The sequence below is a fragment of the Camelus bactrianus genome, chromosome 5, assembly GCF_048773025.1.
Source record: "Camelus bactrianus isolate YW-2024 breed Bactrian camel chromosome 5, ASM4877302v1, whole genome shotgun sequence".
Lineage (NCBI taxonomy): Eukaryota > Metazoa > Chordata > Mammalia > Artiodactyla > Camelidae > Camelus > Camelus bactrianus.
The window spans coordinates 55,619,464-55,640,586 of NC_133543.1; the positions used below are offsets into that span (position 1 = coordinate 55,619,464).

Consider the following 21,123-nt stretch of genomic DNA (forward strand, 5'->3'; position numbering starts at 1 on the left):
TCTGATCTTTGTTATTTCCTTCCTTGTACTAATTTTGTTCTTCTTTTTCTAGTTCCTTGAGGTATAAATCTTAAGTTGTTTGACTTTCTTTTTCTTTCTTTCTTTCTTCCTCTCTTTCTTTTTGATGTAGGCATTTATCACTATGATCTTCCTGCTCAGAACTGCTTTTGCTGCATCTCATAATTTTTGGTATGTTGTATTTCCATTTTATCTTAATATATTTTTAAAATTCTCTTTAGATTTCTTCTTTAACTCATTAGTTGTTCAGTAGCATGTTGTTTAATCTCCACATATTTGTGAATTTTGGATGTTACATTTTCTAAAAAATTCTTTTTCTTAGGTTCTTAAACCAGGACTGTAGAGTTGATACTCAGCTGTTTTATGTCTCTGTGGAATTTAATCCCCATTCCTTCCTAACATGTTTACTTGTGCTTTTTTGGTTATAATTTTTTAAACTTTATTGAAGTATAACACTATATATGGAAAAGCATCTAACCATACATATCCTTTCTTTTAAATTTTTAAATCATTTCTTCCTCAGGAGTTTGTTTCTTCCTCCTTCCCTACCTTCCTTTCCTCAAAACCAAATTTGGGTGTTATTGCTCCTCTCTACTGTTCTTTATTAATATTAATTTCCACTTTTATTTTCCTTTTTCTAATCTATTTTTTGCGTTTTCTTGTTTTTTTTTTTATAACTTAAGATACTTAGCTCATTTTCAGCCTTTCTTCTTTTCCTATTTATTTAAATTTATGAAATTCCCTCTGTCTACATGTTTAACATGCCATGTTTTCAATCTCCTGTCTTTGTCTCACTGCTAAACAACTGTTAAATAATAGGAGTTTTGACTGTCATTTTCCCCTTAGTGTTAATAAATTTACATCCTTTTAAAAATTATTAAAGCAAAAATAATTTTAAAAAGCTCTTTTGGGGGAACAATCTCCTTTTCTGTCTACTTCTGTAGGTAGCAAAACCTACGAAAATTAAGTGACTAAAGTAAACCTACCTTTATTTGACTTATTTGATAGTTAAAAATGAAATTCAGAATCAAATACTTTCCCAAATAACTGAAGAAATGCATGATAAAACCATGGCAACTGTTTTGTTAAAAAAAATTCTAGCTCAAGGAATGATGTTTTAAGTGTTAAATCTAATGCAAAATGAGGCAAGGGAAGCACTGTGACCATGACAAGGGTACAAATGACATCTTCTTCTCATAAAGCCATTGGAAAAATTTGCCTGTCTATTTGAGGAAAATAGACACAACTCACTGCCCCATGGTGAATAACAGAACCCTGCTAGTTTGAGTGCTCTGACATAATTGATAATTTTGTAATTAACATTTGTTGCCGTAGACTGCTACAATAGAATAAAATTATGCATAATTTCTTTTATTGTAGGTTCCAGTGTCACATGGCCTTTGCTATTTCAGAACTAATAACTCCTTTAGTGTTGGAAACATTTTCACCATCATACTTTTTCTATGGAAATAGGTAATTGGCAACTCACCATTTACTTAAATGGAAGGGCTATTTATTTCTCCAGAAAGGTCTTTATTCTACATTTTGTGATTTTTTTCTTACACAGAAGGATCTTAATACTTTGACTCAACGAACACCCAAGTCTCAATTTGTATAGTTCAGAAAGACCTACTACACTTAAAAATATATATATATGAGAATTACAGAAATTTATTTGCAGTTATTAAAAAGTTTAAAGACATGACTTTTCATAATTACATCAGGCACAAAAATGGTATTTTAATTGCTTTAAAAGTACCTATGGTCAAGATAATCTAGAAATGTCAGATTAAAAATTTCTAAATATCTTTCTTTTAGAATGAATGGCTTTGATAACTGTTCTCTAGGTATTTTTGTGTGTGTGTGTCTGTATGTGTATATTTTTATAAGATGAAGGCCTAGCAGTAAATAGGATTCTTCCATAATTATATTCTCACAAATAAATTACTAGTGTCAAGCATCAAATTCTATAGTTTCAGAGATGGAGAATTAGCAAAACTACACTTAACAGTAAGTACATGCTAGAAACAAGAGATTATCTTTTCTGTCCTCTGAAATAAGTCAAAGCAAATGAGTGTGATATTTTAATAGATCATTCATCAAACTTTGTGACATAGTTTGTCTTCATGAAATCTTTTACCTACTATTATGTAATTTAGATTAAGCACATTTGTTGGAATGTGTACCTTAAAATAAAAAATAGCCATGTGACTCTTTGCATCTCTTCAGATTGGTTCAATCTGAGAAGACTGAAACTCCAGCGCTCTCCAGCAAAACTGGTAGGTCTGTTTCTTCACTTAGCACTATCCCTTCTAACATCTAAGATGATGTACTTAATTTACTGTGTTGTTTTCCAACATCCCCCTCTCCTTTCTCAGAATGTTAAGCCTTACAAAGGCAGGGGTTTTTACGTTTTGGCTATTGGTGTAATTAATCCAAGTGCCTAGAACAATGACTGACACCTAGTTGCGCTTAAACATTCACTGAATGAAACAAGGTGGTAGGAGATGAGGTCAGAGATATAACAGGATGTGGATGGGGGAACAGAGCATCTTGTAGGCCACTGTAAGGACTCCAGCTCTGAATGCAATGAGGAGCCGCTCTAGAATTTGGAGCAGGGGAGTGCTGTAACCTGATATATATTTGAAAAGCTTCACTGTAGCTGCTGTGCTGAGGATGGGCTGTATAGGCAGGGTGGAAGAGAGGAGAGGATTATAAAGTAAATACAGTAGTAACCTGGGTGGGGAATGATGAAGGTGCAGATCAGGGTGATAACACTGGAAATGGTGAGAAGTGGTTGAATTCTGTATTTGGAAGGTAAAGCAAATAGCATTTCTTGGTGGGTTGGATGCGGACTATGAGAAGAGAGAGGAATCAAGGATGAGAACACGGTTGTTCTGGCTTAAGCAACTGGGAGGATGGAGTTGTCATCAATTGATTTATGAAACATTATGGGAGGAGTGTGTTTGAAGGCAGGGTGAGGGAAGATTAGAGTTCAGTGTCAGAGATATTCTGAGATGTTTTGTCAGGCAGTCACCAAGAGACATCAATGGCTGGTGAATCTGTGTGTGGCTCTGCGTGTGGCTAAGGGAAGGCTCAGTGCTGGAGACATAAAGGTTCATGGTGTATGAATGGGGCTTAAAGTGAAGGCAGGGAAGAGGAAAGAGACCTGAGCACCCTGCAGCTGAAAGATCTTTGAGAAGGAATAAATTTTACCACAGAAATAGAAAGAATATCAGGTTCTTCTCAGGTAATAAACACTCTGAAGGAGAAAAGCATCATTATCAGGTGATGTTACTTTATGAAAGATAGGTAAGAACAAGCAAATTATAAACATAATTTAAAGATAGAATTTATTCTCTGATGGTTTACTCATGCAAACTGCACATAAAAGAAAATAGTACAGTTTGTGTAACATTGCAAATATAAGGACTCGAAATGCTAGGTACAGAAGTAGTGTGACACCCTGAAAGTCAAAATGGAATTTGTGTTTTTACAACTAATAATGATTTTTATTTGTTGAGTACAGACTGATTTACAATGAAAGTTTTGCTAACCTTGGTAATAAGCTCATTAACCGTTTACATGACTTCTTACATCTATTTAGTTTTATTTTACAGTTGCAAGAATTCCTGTTACCAAAGAACTTTAACTTGCATAAATAACAAAATGAAAGAAAAATGCACTGAAGGACTTAGGAGAGTGAAAAATTGAGGCTTTATCTAACCCATCCAAGCTAGAATAAAAATAGCCTTCTTGCAGAATTCATATTTTGTGCCTTTGAGATCAACTCCTTAGCATTAATATGGCAAAATCATGATTAGAAATTGATTACCTGAAAATTATAAAATCAGTTAAAAATAAAAAAATTTTAGAAGTAGAATTATCAACTAAAAATGCTCTCATTTTTAATAAGCCAAACAATTAAATTCCTATTATCTTCATATCTGAAAGTCCTGAAATGTCACTTGTATAATCTGAATGTTTCCCAGTTTGGAACTTAGGCAGGTGGGATATTTCCTTGAATTATCAAGGATATTCCATACAGGTTTTTAAATGTCAGTCTCATTAGGCGATGGCTCTGAGACTTTAGCAAATAGTGTAGTAGGGATGCAGAAAAAACTACACAACTTACTATAAATGCATTACAGATATTTACACAATGGAATCCTGTTTGAACGCCAGAAGTTGCTACTGGGGAGGACTCATAACTATTTTACAGAGTTTTCTTACACACGTCTACTACTTTTTTATTTTTAACAATTTCATCTATTTTAAAATATTGTACTGTATTTTGAACATAACTGCAGAATAAAAATAGATAATGGCACATTAGAAAACTCAGTATCCCACAGATGATTGGATAATGAGAAAAGTGTACCTACAATCATCTCATCAGAAACAAACTACATCATGGAATGTTAGTTATCCAAGCCTGCACAGTAATGACATTTTTAAATTGCAATCATCTATTGGCCAGCATCACACTGAAGGCATCGTTAAACATTCAAGCAAAGATTGCTGGCATAAACTACTGAAAGACATACACACACACACACACTCACTCACTCACTCACTCACTCACTCACTCACTCACTCTCTCTCTCACACCCTCTCTCTCACTCACTCTTGTTTCCCACATTATAATTACATTGTTCTAAAGATAGATACTGATTTTTTCCCACAAGAAACATTATCAAAATTTGCTACTAAAAGATGACAGTGCTTTCACAAGAATAAGTACAAGTTAGCTTGCAAGTACAAGACAATGGGGGTAAACAGTCTTAAATTTTCTAAGTAATAATTTTTAGGCTTTTCTGGCAACCATACCTTGATTATGCATAAACGTCTCAGTTTGAAACCTGAAAGCTGCAAAAAAAAAAAGACCAACCCAAAAATCTAATTTCAAAAAATTATTAGATATCTGATAACCCTGTATCATACATTATATAATTTCATATTTTGATAGCCTCAAAACAAAGGGTTTAAAAATACTGAATTTAAGACTTGAAAAATAGTCATTTTTGAAATGATAAAGGATTCCACAATTCATGCCTACTTAAAATGTTAAAAAGAAAATGCACTATTATTGATCTTCATTTAATTTGAGTGTGCATAAAAGCACTGTATGTCTTTTACCATGTTTCACTCACTTGTTCTTCCTTTTGCATAATGTGCAAAATAAAAGGCAAAAAGATTAAAAGCAAATTTCTATCTTTCTCTTGCTAGTGCTTTATGACCTTGTTACCATTACAAAGTCAATAGGGACTAAGCAGAACTTTGGTATAAATGATGTAACAACACTACCATCACAACTGAGGGTTCAGAGGTGGTCAAAAGAAATGGAAGTGGGAAAAGAGATTCAGTAACACCCCCATTTATTAAAACACCACCAAATTAAAAGTGAAATAAACCACAATGAATTATAATACAATTTTTACATTGAGCACAGAAAAATTAATAAACCTAACAATATTTATAAAAAAAAAGAAAAATCAGTCTTTTTCCAGAGACTAAAAACTATTGTTCAGTCTGATCATTAACTGCTGCTACACCAACTTTAGAGCCAAATTTAATTTCAAGTAAAAAAAAAAAAATTTACAACCACAGATTTCGCATAAATGGAAACTGGTCTTTCCTTGATTTCCCTTTGAAGTCACTAATGAGTATCTAAAACTGCTGCACTGCAGGTTTTTAATCAACTTCCTGAGGGCTGTGACTGGGAGGAAGGAGCCATAACAATCTGCGAAAGTGCAGGCTCTGTACTCTGGTCCGCCATCTGGGTGAGGACTGAGGTGGCTACAGCTTCTGCCTTGGAAGTTGAACTGACTCCATTGGATGTGCTGACAGAGCTGTGCTGGATAGCTTCAGTATGTGGACTGCTTGGCACTGACAGGTCTTCTGAACTATCATCTTTATCAGCAGCTGAGTGGAAAAAGGAAAATTACTCAGTTTCCTAAAATAGCTGTAAGGTTGAGTCAAAACACAGAATAAAAAGTTAGAAGGCATTTTACAAAATCAGATATTTAGAGAAGTTGGAACTGAGTAATTGAAAGGTTGCTGAAAGTCACCAAGTAGGTAGCTTTGCCTGCAACAGGCTGAATAAGGGCACAACAGGAGCATGGGAAACACCTCAGTGCCCAGTGCCACATAAAACGGAGCTGAAGAATTATTTGCTAAATTGTGTTGAAGAAAATTGGGTAGGAATTTGGCAGACAGGTCTCCTATAGATATAGTCAAACACTTATCCAGCAACACAGTCTGTTTGCCTACATGCGATTCTTATTAAAAGATTAAAAAAAAGGTATAACCATATGCATAAACAAAATGAATTCTTATACACAAATTATATCTTCAAATAATTCCCTCTGCAGAGTATTTATTCTGGCTGACTTTCCATCTACTGCAGCAACGGATGATTACAACACCTGATTCTAATGATGCATACACATGAGAATAAGCAATATTTAGACTCTAAATGCCACCAGCTGTTATAGCTGCATGAATTAATTGAGATTCAAATAAAAATCCATATAAAACTCTAGATACGGTAATTGAGAAGATATTCAGGAAAGGGCGTTCTAAATATTTATGAAAATAAATCTACCAATTTCTAGGCCTGAACAACAAATCTACATGTTTCTTATTTTAACAGAAGAGAAAATCCAGTAATTTCATTTAGTGAAACATTTGATATGCACAACACACACATAGTCACAGTGTATGTAGGTTGAGCACAATGACAGCATGAACACCTGTGAACCCAGCCCCCAGTAAAGAGAACACTGCCAATATCACGGATGCTTCCTGGAGGCTCCTCTCCTCACCAAAGGTAATCACCATTCTGATACATATTTCTTCTACCGTTCACTTGTTTTCCCTTGAAGTTTTACCAAAAGGTATGTATCCCTAAACAGTATCATTTAGCTTTCTTTACTTTTGAAAATTCTAAAAATAGTATCATACTGGATGTATTCTTTTGAGCCTTACATTTTGCACTTGGCATTAAAATAATTTTTATTTAGTGTTTAGAAGTGACAATAAGCAGGCTCTCTATCAAATCTGAGAATGCATACTGGCCTGCCTACTGATGGCCAGGTGCTCATTCTGAAAGGCAATTATTAAAAGACTATGGACCCTATGAAGCAGGACTTACCCTATGATTTATAATGTAAAAGACAGAAGGGGAGGAACCTGACAAGCACAACTTTAGTTCAAATACAATTCTTCATTTTGAGGGTTTTCTAAAATATAGTAGCCCTTATGGAATTTTGACACATTTGCCTCAAATGCATGCATTTTTGGAAAGCAGGTTTTAAAATACATCAATGAGAATCTCATCCTCTCTATAAATCTGCTTTAAATGCAAAACTACACCACTGGATAAAAATGTGATCTCAAGATACAATAAAAAAAAATCACAATCAGTAATCCTTTATAAAATATATAAAGCAGAAAGGATACTTTTCTGATCAAGCAATAATGAATGCTATAAAATATTTACAATTTAGTTAAACAGCCAATACAATTGTTACATGTTCAAAGAAAACACTAGAGAATGACAGTTTAAAAGGAGAGAATAGTAAAAAGCCCTCTATTTCACCATTATTCGACAGGACAACAAACTGACCTTTCTCTCAATGTTAAGTTCTAGGGAATAGACTAGCTTTCAACAATAAAGAGGCTGATACGTGATGAATGGTGTAAGGAAATGTAAATATAGAGTGGAGGCAATTACTCGAAGTGAAACAGTAAGTTGTAAGGGACAAATACTTTTATCTCAGGCTTTCAAAATTAGGTAAAGCAGATCTTCAGGCTGTACGAAGAATCAGGTACTCACTTATAAATTATAGAATTATAAATTTGTGTATAAATACCTTTATAATGTGATAGAGCTGCACCTACGTCCAGTTCTAGATGGTAAGGGGAGAAAAATTACTAGTATAATCACAAGCACTAGAAAGATGCAAGAGATCTTACTGCACTCAGTATCATTTTCAGCCCTACTTAAGCTAAAAGAAACCAGCTGTTTGAAAATTCATTCCTTTTGAGGTTCTCTACCAATGTTTTTATATATGTATATATATATATTCGTTAATGAAAATACAAGCTTGCAATTAAATTTAGGGCCCAAGAAGCTTTCCTTCCCACTTACGTTTACAGAAACAACTATAATGCACCATTAATTACGCCCAGAGATCTAGAGAATACAAATTCATGGCAATAAGATTACTCTTGTGTTTTATTCTTCATGGAACCCAAATAGTAAGAATGTTTCCATATTTTCATTCACGTTTTATACAGTGTGACTTTTAAGGTCAACAACTGTCATGGTTTTCCCATGACTGAGGAGTTTCCTAGGATGTGGGACTTCTAGTGTTAAAACAGAGACCCTATGACTGTGACTTTATACTGTCACTTTTACCTGAAAGATTTTATAATATTCCTTAATTTCTACTAAATCTTAGTTTTCTATCACAATGTTTTGAAAGAATTAACTAGTATTACAGCTCATCACCATTAGCAATTGCTGTGTGGTACAATATGATAAGTAGTGTTAGGTATTTGTGAATTTCTCCACATTTTCTCCAATATTTAAATATTAACTTTATCTCTGTATTTACCTTAACTATTAAACAACAGAGAAGTCAGATTTTTTTTCCCCCAAAGGTTTCAAAATTGAAAACAAGTTACTTAGAAATTTCTACAAAATCACATTATCTCCCAGGAGCTGAAGAGAACTAATTTTATGCAAGAACTATACTTATCTCAATTTGATTATCTAGATAACTAGACAGGGAAAAAAGGTGGAAAAATTTCAGAAACCTCAAACTTCATTTATTGGATCTTCACAACCTAGTATACTGTCACTAAAAATTTTAGTTACCTAGATTTTTCAGTCAGTTTGAGGATACAGTATATAAATCCATACATCAATACATTTAAAAATAGTCTTTATTACTTAAAATAAAAAAAAAATTGGCTTGCATTGCTGGGCATATATTGCCTGAATAACAGAGATATAAAACTGTTGGGGCTATCCAATAAATTAACTAAGATTAAAAAATTGAAGATAACTTTGAATTGAATGCAACTTAAGAGTTAATTTTCCTTCTTATTTTATAGTCACTTGCGTATTTCTTCTTTTTGAACTATCAAAATTCAAGAGAGCTCTCTTGTTAAGAAAATCATGTATGCATAATGCTGAACTCAGTAGCTTCTAAAGGAAATTATGTTGTTAAATCAGATGGGAGCCATAATGGCCTCATCCCTGCAGCAATCATTGTTAATACAAACCCTAAACATATTTCTATATGGTTCCAATTTACTCCACAATGTGTTTCACCATTCTGTCAAAATGACTAGACATCAAAGGACTGAGATTTATTTGCTCAAAACTGACAAAAATCAATGTTCTAAATATATATGGCAATAGAGAGTTGCTAAATCTACTGAATCTTTTAAATTAAAAAATATTGCCCATTCTGATGAAACTGCTTACAATGACTACAAGTAAAGATGGTGGCCATTAAGTTTTATCGTGAGCACCTGAGGAACTGTTTGCATCCAATACAAAATGTTTCTTTCTTTTGAATTACTGACACTGGCAAATTAAAATGAAGTGGATACATATGGTTGAAACAGTCTTCACATTTACAAATATCCTGAAATATCACTAAATCATAAAAATGAAAGCTGTGGGTTATATATTATGAATGTTGCCTAATGCATTCCCAGCTCTGTTATTTGTTACAAATTTGTGTACGGTGGACAAAATTGGCCATTTATTCAAAAGTAACAGCTGGTTCCAACAGCGTGCATCTTATCAAAAAAGGACATTACAAGAAGGAAAAAACACTATTAACCTCTAAAATGCTGAAAACAGAAGAATTTCATTTGGGGGGGAAATATTTAACAGGAAACTTACAAGCAGATAATTTAAATACTGTTCTCTTTTAGTATTTTTATGAGTAACTAGAAGATTCAACATGAAGATTCAGAACAATAAAATTGCACAATGCTGATATCTAAGAAAGAACAATAGGATCTGATACGGTAACAACAGGATCTGCTACATATTGTCAAGTGAAGGTGGAGGCTGGAAAAGAAGTAGTGTTTTCACTCTGTCAATCTAAGAAAAGTGTTAATCTGCAAAGATAAAATATCATCAGTACTTATACTTATGTAATATTTATAATATTTTAAATGATTAACTAATCCATTTTGTTGATCTATAGTAATCTCTAGAAAAAAATAGAAAAATTCAAAAACTCCAGATTCTAAGTATATCCCCCATTCCATAATAACCTTGCAGAAGCTGTGATATTTAATATTAAATATTAGAATTGCAGTTTCCAATTTTTTAATGGTAGCTTGGTTCACTCTGGCAGTATTTCACTGATGTAGCCTAAGGCTATAGGTAATGGAACATTACTCACTATGATAGCCAGATTTCTTCTGCATGGCGGTTACAGGGCAATCTTTATGAGCCAGAAGAAGCTGTTTCAGCTGTGCCACTTCATTTCTCAGCAGGGTGACTTCACTCTGGAGAAGAAACAACTTTTGTACCTTACCAGCATCAGACTAAACATTTTTTACTGTTTAAAACAAGTGACAATTATGATATGAAAATTGGACATCTTAAAAAAAAAATACCATGGAATAAACATAGTATGCTGCTTAAATGTCTTTAATCAGCACATATCAGCTTTTATATTTTAGTATTTGTATAAAACCTACAACTTTCATAAAATTCAAATAATACCACAACTGGATAGCATTTCTCAAAGTTTTTTACATTATCATTTGCCTTGGGACTGTTTACATACTACAGGTTAACCTATCAGAGCTATTTTTATTTTACATATATTACATGCTCCTCTGATTATTTGAAAACTCAGAAGTATCAAGGGAGTCAGGATAAAATTTCACTGACTCTATTCATTTGGAAATAAAAAAATTTATCTTGGAAACTAAACTAAGCAGTTTTCTAGAAGCTAGGGAAAGCCCCATAGGGGAAAACACAATAACCAATGAGTCATGGATACCTACACTGCATTGCCAGGTACTGTGCTGGACACAGAGTCAATGTCTACATGGCTGAGCTGCCTTTTACCTAGGCCATTTGTACCCATCTAAATTTAAATCTGAAATCAATGGTGATTTGTCCTACCCCTTATTACAGAATGAGCAGTTCAGCCTTTGCTTTGGATGCATTAATCTGGTAGATTCTACATTAAAGTTCCAAATTGAGAGAGTCCAATTAATTCCCTTGGGTCACCCCAAAATATTAACACATAAATTAGTGATAACTACCAAATACTCAAGAGTTAGAAATACTATGAATTTAATAAATTATTAACATTAAAAAATCTTAACTTACAAACACTTCTACTTATTTGAACTTACATTAACTTTATTCAGATTTCATCCATGAACCCAAAATTAAATGAAAAACAGCAAACAGGTGTACATAAAAGTGCAGGCACTTCTTTTTCTATCCCTAAATCTCTTAACTAGAAAACTGTATATAAAATAATATAGACTCATTAGGCCTCCTTGACAGAAAAATACAAATCAAAAGAATAAAAGTTAAGCAATCTAAAGGCAAGTCTGTTGAGTCAAATAGTTCCTCACACCCCAACAACAAACTAACAATGTATTAAGCACAGAACAGAAACTGATGCTCACAATAACTCTGAACCATTAATAAAAAGTAAATTATATTTAAAATATTGTATCTGAGACAAAAATGGGTGTATAGTGATTAAAGTACAAAAGGGAAAAGTCAGAAGTTTTGCTTTAAAAAATAACCTATTATTTAGAAAACTAATTTCTATGGAATACTGAAGTCATTAGTGTCAATACTGCTAATTACAGCTCTTTATTAATGGCACTATTTATGAGAAACCATATTATGAATAATCGAATATATATTATGCAAAAAAGTTTCTTTTTCCTGCTGTGTCAGCTTGATTTTGAGACTCATGTCTACAAGTTTCTCTCAATTTCTGTAATATGAAATAGGGCTAGATGTGTATTTTTAGTGAGAAATACATAATTTCTTATCATCTGTTACCTGTGACCACCCTTTGCATTAGTTTGAATCTATTAAATAAGCAAAACAATCATTTTGACCTATAAAAAAAGAAATTTCATAATAATTAAATATATACTGCTGTCTCCATTTAGAACGCCTTGCTAATTATTCCACTTATCTTTAAAGAGTCGACTCAGTACAATATGGTATAAATATGCATAGGAAAAGAAGTTAGTCCACTTCTGTGCTCCCACAGCCATATATACATATATGTATGTGTGTATTTACGTAGTACTTATCACACTAGATTGTAATTTTTGGTTTACTTGTTTGCCACCTCTGCCAGATTGGGAATTTTTCAAGGGCAGGGATTATCTTGCTCTTGTATTCCAAAAGCATAGCCCATAGTCTGGCATAGACTGAATACATAGAATTACCATGGTCTTCTCTCAAATCTATTTCCAGGAGGTAAAAAATACCAAAGGTGAAATGAAATAGCTTAAATAATATAAAAATGGTCCAGGGTCCTAATTTCATTATTTACTGTCAACAATCTCACCAACATATCTCAGTCAGAAAATAAAAACTGGCATATTTTATAGCATTATCTCAATTATAGAATTTTAAAAATCAGATGCCTTCTCTCCTAAATACTCTATATAGGCATTCATCATAAACCATTTTACTATAAAACAAAATGCTGTGTTAGATAAATTCCTGAGCAGTTATGAGCTGAACTGATACAAAACAGCTGATTTAAATAACTCTGAGGATTAACCACTAAAACAATATTCCTTTGCACTCAATTAAATATATATGCATATTCAAAATCTCTTTAAATAGACAGGTTTGAAACTAATAAATGGAATATCAATTTCTGTATTTCAAACTTAACAATTGGTGGTATTATGGTTGTTCATCTAATTAGACTACCTGGTCCATTAATAAGTGAACAAATGAAAAGACGCCACTAGCTAACAATGGGTAATGAACATTAAGGACTGAAGAGGTAAGGTATTTGACTCCTGTTACAACTTATATTAGTGTTAACTGAATTTAACTGGAGTCACACTTAACAAACAACTGAAAAAAGAACTGGAGTAGAAGAGGAAATTAAAAACTTTTTAACATTTTAATATAATTTATATATACCTAAGTGAAATACTGCACAAGTACACTGTTCTTTATCAAAAATTCAAATAGTTGAATTTTTCCCGCTATGCCTTCTAAATGACAGAAATGGTAAGGAAAAAAACCCCAACAAATTCAAGGTGTATGCTCAATAGAAATTTAGTCCAATCTTTTACAACATCCTGATCTAAAATGTTTTACAATGATAAGAGATTTTCCTAATGATGATCCTGAAGCTCAAAAGTGATTTTTGATTGAAAGGTTAAATTAGTAGTTTGAATTACTGTATCCTAATACTCAATTTCTTTAAAAATTCATATCAGCACTAGACTGAAAGCAGCAAATGGGACATCGTTGCTAGGAAAGAATTGGGATTGTGAGAAATACTGCAAAGCAAACAAGTTGGGAGTGCTGATTAGGTATGAGAGAGGGCTGAACCTTGAAGGAAGTGGATTTAGCTGAGCTGTAGAGTCCTAAGTGTGAGCATGTGCTGGTGGCCAACATCAGGTCAAGGAGAGGCTGAAAATAGGAGGCTCATCCAGGGATATAACCTTTACATTAGGCAGAATCCGACAGAAGAGGCTAAAGCCTGGCCAGCGTTTTTTAAGTCATTTATGATAAATGTAGTAAAATTCAACAAATTAATCTAGATATTCAAAATTATAGTCTCATACCCATATGTATAAAGGACTTAAACATAGAGCTAGACAACATTTAGATAAAGTAGTTGTGTAAATCATGAATTTAATTCTGAAATTTTTTGACACAGAAAGACTGGAAACAGAATCAGAGAGAACTGCCTACATACGTATAATGAGAAGACTCCTGAAGATCCTATGGAGAGACCTCAGGGTGGAAAAAAAAGAAAGCCGAAATAGACACACACACACACACACACATATCTGTATTTACATAAATATATAAAACCAGTTTGCTTAAGGCAAAGTGAATCTGAAGGGGATAAATGTTGAGTCATAAATAGATTTAATATTAAATGAGTAAGAAATATTTATACCTCTTGTATCTATTTGGCTTATTTCAGACTGGATTTTAATTGGATTCAGCCTCCAAAGCCCTCTGGTCTGTTTGTTATTAGTATATTTGTAGAATATGTTAATTATCTTCCTGGGTCATTCTGAAGATGAAGTTAAATAACTTGAGACTTTATGAAAACATTTTGAAAACACTGAAGTCCCATTCAGATGTGAGCAATTATTGATTTTTTTTTTTTTTGTCAAAGTAAAATGTATTTGGTAGGATAAAGTAGATGCTGAAGAAAATTATTATTATGGTCTAAAATAAAATGTCAATTATTTTGGCATTGTCTGTATCATTGCTCGACTCTATTTGTAGTTACTCAAAGGTTAATTACATACTGGTGAAAAAATAATATATTATTTTTACAGTTTGTCTGAAGCAGATCAGACTGATGAAATAATAACAGGATAGCCAACTGATTAATCAATCAAAACTTTTCACTGATATCTGGCTACAGACTGATGACCGGGATTCCATGAATTAATGATCTTAGAGTTTCTAGTTCAGCTACTATCCACCAAATTAAAGAAATAATATTGGATAGTTTCTTCTTTGGGAAATTTCTCATTGCTAAAGATAGTTTTCATTTTTAGTCTTCACAAAAATCAGTGGTTAAGTATCTTAACTTCTCACCACAAGTTCCAAGTGCTGTCATGGATGCAGAACCTTACACTTCAGAACAAAATAGTTCTTTAATTTTTATCTATAACAACAGAAAAGAAGATGACAGGGTTTTTAGTATTTTGGAAATACTCTGCAAAATGAATGGGAATGACTCTTCTCCTATTCTCATACTTTAATTACTTACTTCATGTCTGTCTTCTCTGCCAGACCACAAATTCTGTAAGTGCAAGGACAATGTCTTTTTTCACTGTGTCTAATAACATGCACTGCACACAATAGATGCTTAATGACAGAATGAATAATAAATAACTAGCATTTGCATAGTGTAGTTACAACACACTTTTCTATACCCTCTCTCATGTGATCTTCAAAATAGCACTTATTCTGAGTTGACAGATGGGGAAGTAAAGGCTTGGGAAGATTTTTAGTAAAGGCTAGTAAAAAGAAGTACTCAGAATAAAATGCATGAGGTATAGCTGTCATCACTATTACCCTTTTCCCCCTCTAGAATATAGTTAAAAACTCAGGAGGAGAAAAGGAAGACAGTTACAGAATATTTTTTTCTAGAATTAAAACAAACAGGTATTGTACAGCATCTCCCAATTGCCATCATTCCTTTCTATTTTAAGTGATATATACTCAAATAAAATATTGTTTAGTTACCAGGAATAAAAGATTTGAACCCTATTCCCTTTAAGTCAATGGACCAATAAACAAAACCTTTTCCATATCATTAACTTATGAGTGAAAACTCCTCACGTATCCTGCTAAGTAAGAGTGCTTCTATTAATTTATTAAACTTCCACTCCACACTCATTTTGCAGTTCCTAAGTTTTGAAAGCAAAATCCACAACAAAGTCTCCAGGTTTTATCCAGAGTAACTGTTAAGGAGTTCTTGTTAGTAAAGAGAAGAGCCTGCCTTTTGTTCATAAAGGTAACGCTGAAATTGTAAACTGAAAACTAATCCCCAAAATGAATATAGCTGAAAGACAAAGACATAACACGGTTAAAACCATTTCAAGTAAAAGACAAAATCATATATTACCTTTTAAAATATAATAGTTTATAACCAACAGTATCCAATTCTTGGTCTAGATTACCTACCATAAATGTCTCTAAATACAGTTTAATGAAACTGCTCTTTTAAGCAATGATTCTAGAAAGCTAAAATATAATTAAATTCAGTGAGTGGGGCAATAATGTTGAATAATTAGTATTTTCTTTAAAACCTAATATATATTTGGTAAAAATATGAACAGTCATACCTCAACACTCATTAAATCTTTTATTATATATAATATATAAGTAAGCATGGGTCATTACTGCCCACTACACTGATCAGCTAAGCCTGTATGTCACGTGAAGGATTATTAAGGAAATGTAGAACTGATGAATGTTTTCACATAGAGTTTAATTATTTCTTTGACATGCAATTTTCTTTACAAGTCGTCCTGTTCTTCACAGTTAACGGTTCTGCTGTTGGGCGACTCAATGAAATTTTTTCTTCCCAGAATCCATTATAAGCACATTAACTCTTTATACTCTGAAAACTAGAATGTCACTTTTTAAAAACTGTTTTTATTTTATATGAAAAATACTTGAGAAACAACAGAAAATAAAAAATCACATATCCATTTGAAACAAAAAAGAGAAAGTCATAAATGAAGTAACCTTTCTTCCCAAACTATTCATGCTTTCCAACCCCCTCTTCACTGTTACATGCTGGTACATGTCATTCTTAAATTTTTACCTACATTTAAAGATTCATTTCTATACCAACTTTCACACCTGCACATTTATCCTTCTTACTATAAACCTTTTATTAATGAGAAAGAATTGTGCCATACATTTTAGTATGCAACTTTTGAGTAATTCATTGAGGTGAAATTCCCATAACATAGAATTACCCATTTTCAAGTGAACAATTCAGTAGCGTTTAGTACATCTACAATGTTGTGCTACCACCACCCTAGTTAAAAGATACTTCTATCTACTTAAAAGATACTTCTGTCACTTCAAAGTAAAACCGCTTGCCTACTAACCAGTTTCTCCCTATTTCCTCCTCACCTAGTCCCAGGCAACTACCAGTTTGAATTTTGTCTCTATTCTAGGTATTTCATATAAATGACTCTGTGTGTGGCTTCTTTTACTTAAGCATAACGTTTTGAGGTTCGTGCACATTTTGGCATGTACTTTCATTCCTTTTTATGGCTGAATAATACCACGATTTACCTATTGAAGGACATTTGGGCTGTCTCCAGCAACTTTCTTTTTGCCCACAACAATATGTTACAGATACCTTCCCAAGTTAGGACATGCGGAAAGATCTTACTCTCTCCCTTTTTTGCAAAGGTATTTTTTAAATCCCTGATAACACATCATTTCACCTACCTTCATATTTTGGTATGCATCTCTAAGAACACTTTCTTACCTAACCATGATGCCATCATCACTCAATTATTAATGATTAAAAATAGATTTTTATGCTTACTAAAATAAGTCAGAGAAAGACAAATTCCATATGATATCACCTATATGTGGAATCGAAAAAATAAAACTAGTGAATATAACAAAAAAGAAACATACAGAGAACTAGTGCTTATCAATGGGGAGAGAGGTGTGGGGAGGAGCAAGATAGGGGTAGGGGATTAAGAGGTACAAACTACTATTACAAAATAAATAAGCTACAAGGATCTATTGTTCCACAGGGAATATAGCCAATATTTTATAATTATAAATGGAGTATAACCTTTAAAAATTGTGAATCATGATGTTGTACACCTGAAACTTACATATATCATATGTCAACTATACCTCAGTTTAAAAAAATACTGATTTTACTTGTTCTGTTTATAATTTGAGGTATTAACTAAAGTTACGTTCAACTATAGAGTTTAACTTAGTGATTTACTGAATTCCATTTCTGTTTATGCTTTGAAACTATAGCGTTAGCTAACTTTTGCCTAGATGTTAAATCTTGCCTCTATTCCTCCAATCAAGAAATTTCTACCCAAATTAGGAAATATAAAAATATAACATATTTTACAATAATGATTTTTAGTCAAATTGTATGGAGGAAAAAACATGAGATTAATGAAGTAAAGATTACATTTATTTTGAACACTTAATTTTCCAAGGTTTTCTGAAATAATAAAGCACTGCTGCTAGTCATAATGGTGACCAGTGCTGCAGTATAATTAAGGAAATAGCAATATCTCATTAAAAGCTATTAATACTGTTATAATGGGTCAAAACAGGAAACTGGTCCAACCCGAAGTCCAAGACTCTGAAAACAATATCATATATTTATATACCACTTTATATTTTTCAAACGTTTTTACTTCTTAAAAAGGCACAATAAGCCGAATTACAAGGGAAAATATTGATAATTTTGTCCTATTAAAATTAAAATTTATATATTTAAAAATATCTACAAACATTCTAATGTAACTGATTTATGTAACAACCCAGAGAAGTAGGACCAACAGGCATTATTATCTCTATTCTACAGGTAAGACAACTGAGACTAACAAAGAATGCTATGTTTAATGTTAAACAATTGTAAAATAGCCAAGTCATTCAAGAGTGTTAGTTAAGAACAGAAAAGAAAAACACTGATCCACCTAAATCATTTGTTATGATATGTGAATATTTAAAAATTTAAATGATAATAGTTAATATTCTAACAGAAAAACCTGGAAAATAATTGCCAATTTTATAGTATATAAATAAATTGGTATCTATAATCTGTTTCACTTTCTCCAAGAGGAAAAAAATTCAGAAGTTTTTTCTAAAAATTTATGAAAATAGTTCTTGAATAAGAATTTATCAGATAATTTGTTATTTCTTAACATATCCTAGTATGTAAGTACATATTTGAAGTCTCTGATATAGTAAATCATGTCTAATTTTGTTCTAAGTGGTTAAAATAGTTGAAAGTAAGTTTTGCAAACATGTTTTAAAACTATGTCAATATTCAAAAAACAATTTAGTTTTAAAAGATATCTGCCTCAATTATAAAAAATTTTAAGTTGTAAAATTTACATTAGGTTAAAAGCTATGCCTGGTGCTAAAAAACTTTTTCCTAAGCATTTAAACAAGACATTTATAATGATGATATCTTTAAAGATATAAGAAGAGAGCAGGTCTCATCGTAAATTATGATTATATAGAAGATTCACTTTTAACTAGGAACAGACAGCTCAGAAGATTGACCAATAATAACTATAATTTATTAACATCAGTTTTCTAGTTGATGTTCACCATAATTGGTAGTTTAGAAGATTTTACTCAATATTTACAACATTAAAACAACAATAACAACAGGGGAATAAAAAGGAAGAAAGGAAGAAAAAAGGAAGGAAAGAGACTTAGTGCTGCTTGATACTGTCACTGGAAATCTTACCAAAGACTGAACGGGAAAGGGGCCTTAAAACATTTATACCCCATGAGGTTCCTAAGAAATGTATCTGAGGCACACTGGCAGGGCAGTATGAAGTGACTTCTACTGCCACTGGCCATATTGTACCTGTTCTGTGGATAATTAGAGTCCTTCAGTTTCCAAAGCTGTCAATCTGGCACCTTTCACGAGCACTATATTCACTTTAAATAAAACAAACAAAACAAAACAAAATTTATAATTCAAGAACAAAAGAACTTAAAAACAAAAACTGCAATTGAAGCAACTTTATAGTTGTGATATAAACCAAAAAATAAACAAGTGAAAATATCAATGATATTTATAATTTTAAGATTCTTTGTTCAAACTCTCTATCACAACTTTATAAAGTTTAAGCCAGACAGTTTAGGTACTTTTATAGTACACATGTAAACACTTATATTTAAAAATTTCTTCATTGTATCAGTGTTGAAAGTCTTGTATTACTTCATCTCAGTATTCAAATAGGTTTATAAAACTACGTTTTACTACAGATTCCATACACTCCCAGTACTGTGTCCTAAAATGTCTGGATGGCTACTAGAAAAAAACAGGAAAAATCTCTGCTCACAATTATTAAAAATAAAACAATTTACAAATATGGACCATACCTGCAGTTGACCGTTTAATGAACTCAAGTCTTCTGCTTTCTTTTCTAAAGACTGAACCCAGACTTTCCTTTTCTGTCGGCATCTTGAAGCTGCTGCTCTATTTCGTTCCAGAAACTTCCTCCTTTTTTCATCAGGATCTTCATTAGCTGCTCTTCTTCGACGACCAGTTGTATTTTGGGTCTGTGGAGTTGTGTGAGCTGGAGAAGCCTGTAATAAACACAAATGAAAGACTTTTACATTTGTACCTAGTGATTAAATTAACATAGGCAATAAAGGGTGGCAAAGGTGAGAGCCATTAACTTTGTTTTCTAAGTCTCATTGTGTACATCAACATTTTGGAGCAAAGTGAAAATCACCCTGTGGTTTAACAAATCCCCTGAAATAAATGAGCATTGTTAAAACAAGTATTACAGTGAATGTATTCTTTAGAATTTGTATATTTTTTTATATAGAAATATGAAGAAATTAAAATGCAATACAAATGATCATGTATAGATCTTGTATTTTTCCACATGTACAGTTAAGCAGACATTATGGTATTATTCAATCTTTTGAAAATTATTAAAGTACAAAAAAATTACTTATTTAAATTCACTATGGGAAACCATGTTTTCTATGCTATTTTTGAAATAAAAATAGCACTAAATATGTAAATTTTCTTTAAAAATTGATTTCTCTAAATGAAGAAGCTGAAAGTATGTACATATTTTAGTGTATTCAGCTTTTCTTCAATTTTTGAATTTGGGATCAGGTTCATGTAATTATTAACGATTATTTTCCTGGTGGGTAGAATCCTACAGGAATTTACAATTTTCATTTTAATTGGTCTCCCTGCCCTACAACAGATCAGTCTGGTTATCTTACATCAGCCAGAGACAGAAATCTTCAGTCTAGTGTTAGGACTATAGAACAATAAGTAGCTTCAAGCCCTGCACAAATCCCCAAACTGTGCCACAGAACACCTGAATGAGGGAGACAGGAAATGAACCCTTAGAAGTATTGCAAAAGAAACAGTACTTTGTGGCCATGGGCACATGATACAAAGAAGCAGCCTGAAAACCAATCTTTTACCTCTAATTAATGACATTTTAAAATGATGTGAACAAATAAAAACTTCTATCTTCTCTTAATCTATACAATAAGCAAGAATCTTAAAAGCTTAAGAGAAGTTCTGCAGGGAAATAACCTTAAATATTAGTTCTCAGTCTACAAACTCAAAAAAA

General features: G+C 32.4%; 1 protein-coding gene across 3 annotated transcripts in view; it reads right to left on the reverse strand.

Moving 5' to 3' along the window:
• Window positions 1-3,354: 3,354 nt before the first annotated feature.
• ATF2 (activating transcription factor 2) overlaps window positions 3,355-21,123 on the reverse strand; it is a 70,707-nt gene continuing 52,938 nt past the window's right edge. For 2 of the 3 annotated variants that reach the window (XM_045520937.2, XM_010960716.3), the window contains exons 12-14: window positions 19,901-20,107; window positions 10,458-10,563; window positions 3,355-5,943 (exon numbers count right to left, since the gene is read on the reverse strand). In XM_045520937.2, coding sequence (XP_045376893.1) covers window positions 5,717-5,943; window positions 10,458-10,563; window positions 19,901-20,107 — 540 coding nt within the window. In that variant the 3' untranslated portion in view covers window positions 3,355-5,716. Of the gene's footprint in view, window positions 5,944-10,457; window positions 10,564-19,379; window positions 19,454-19,900; window positions 20,108-21,123 lie in introns of those variants that run through there. The other variant, XR_006726926.2, reaches the window with a different exon arrangement.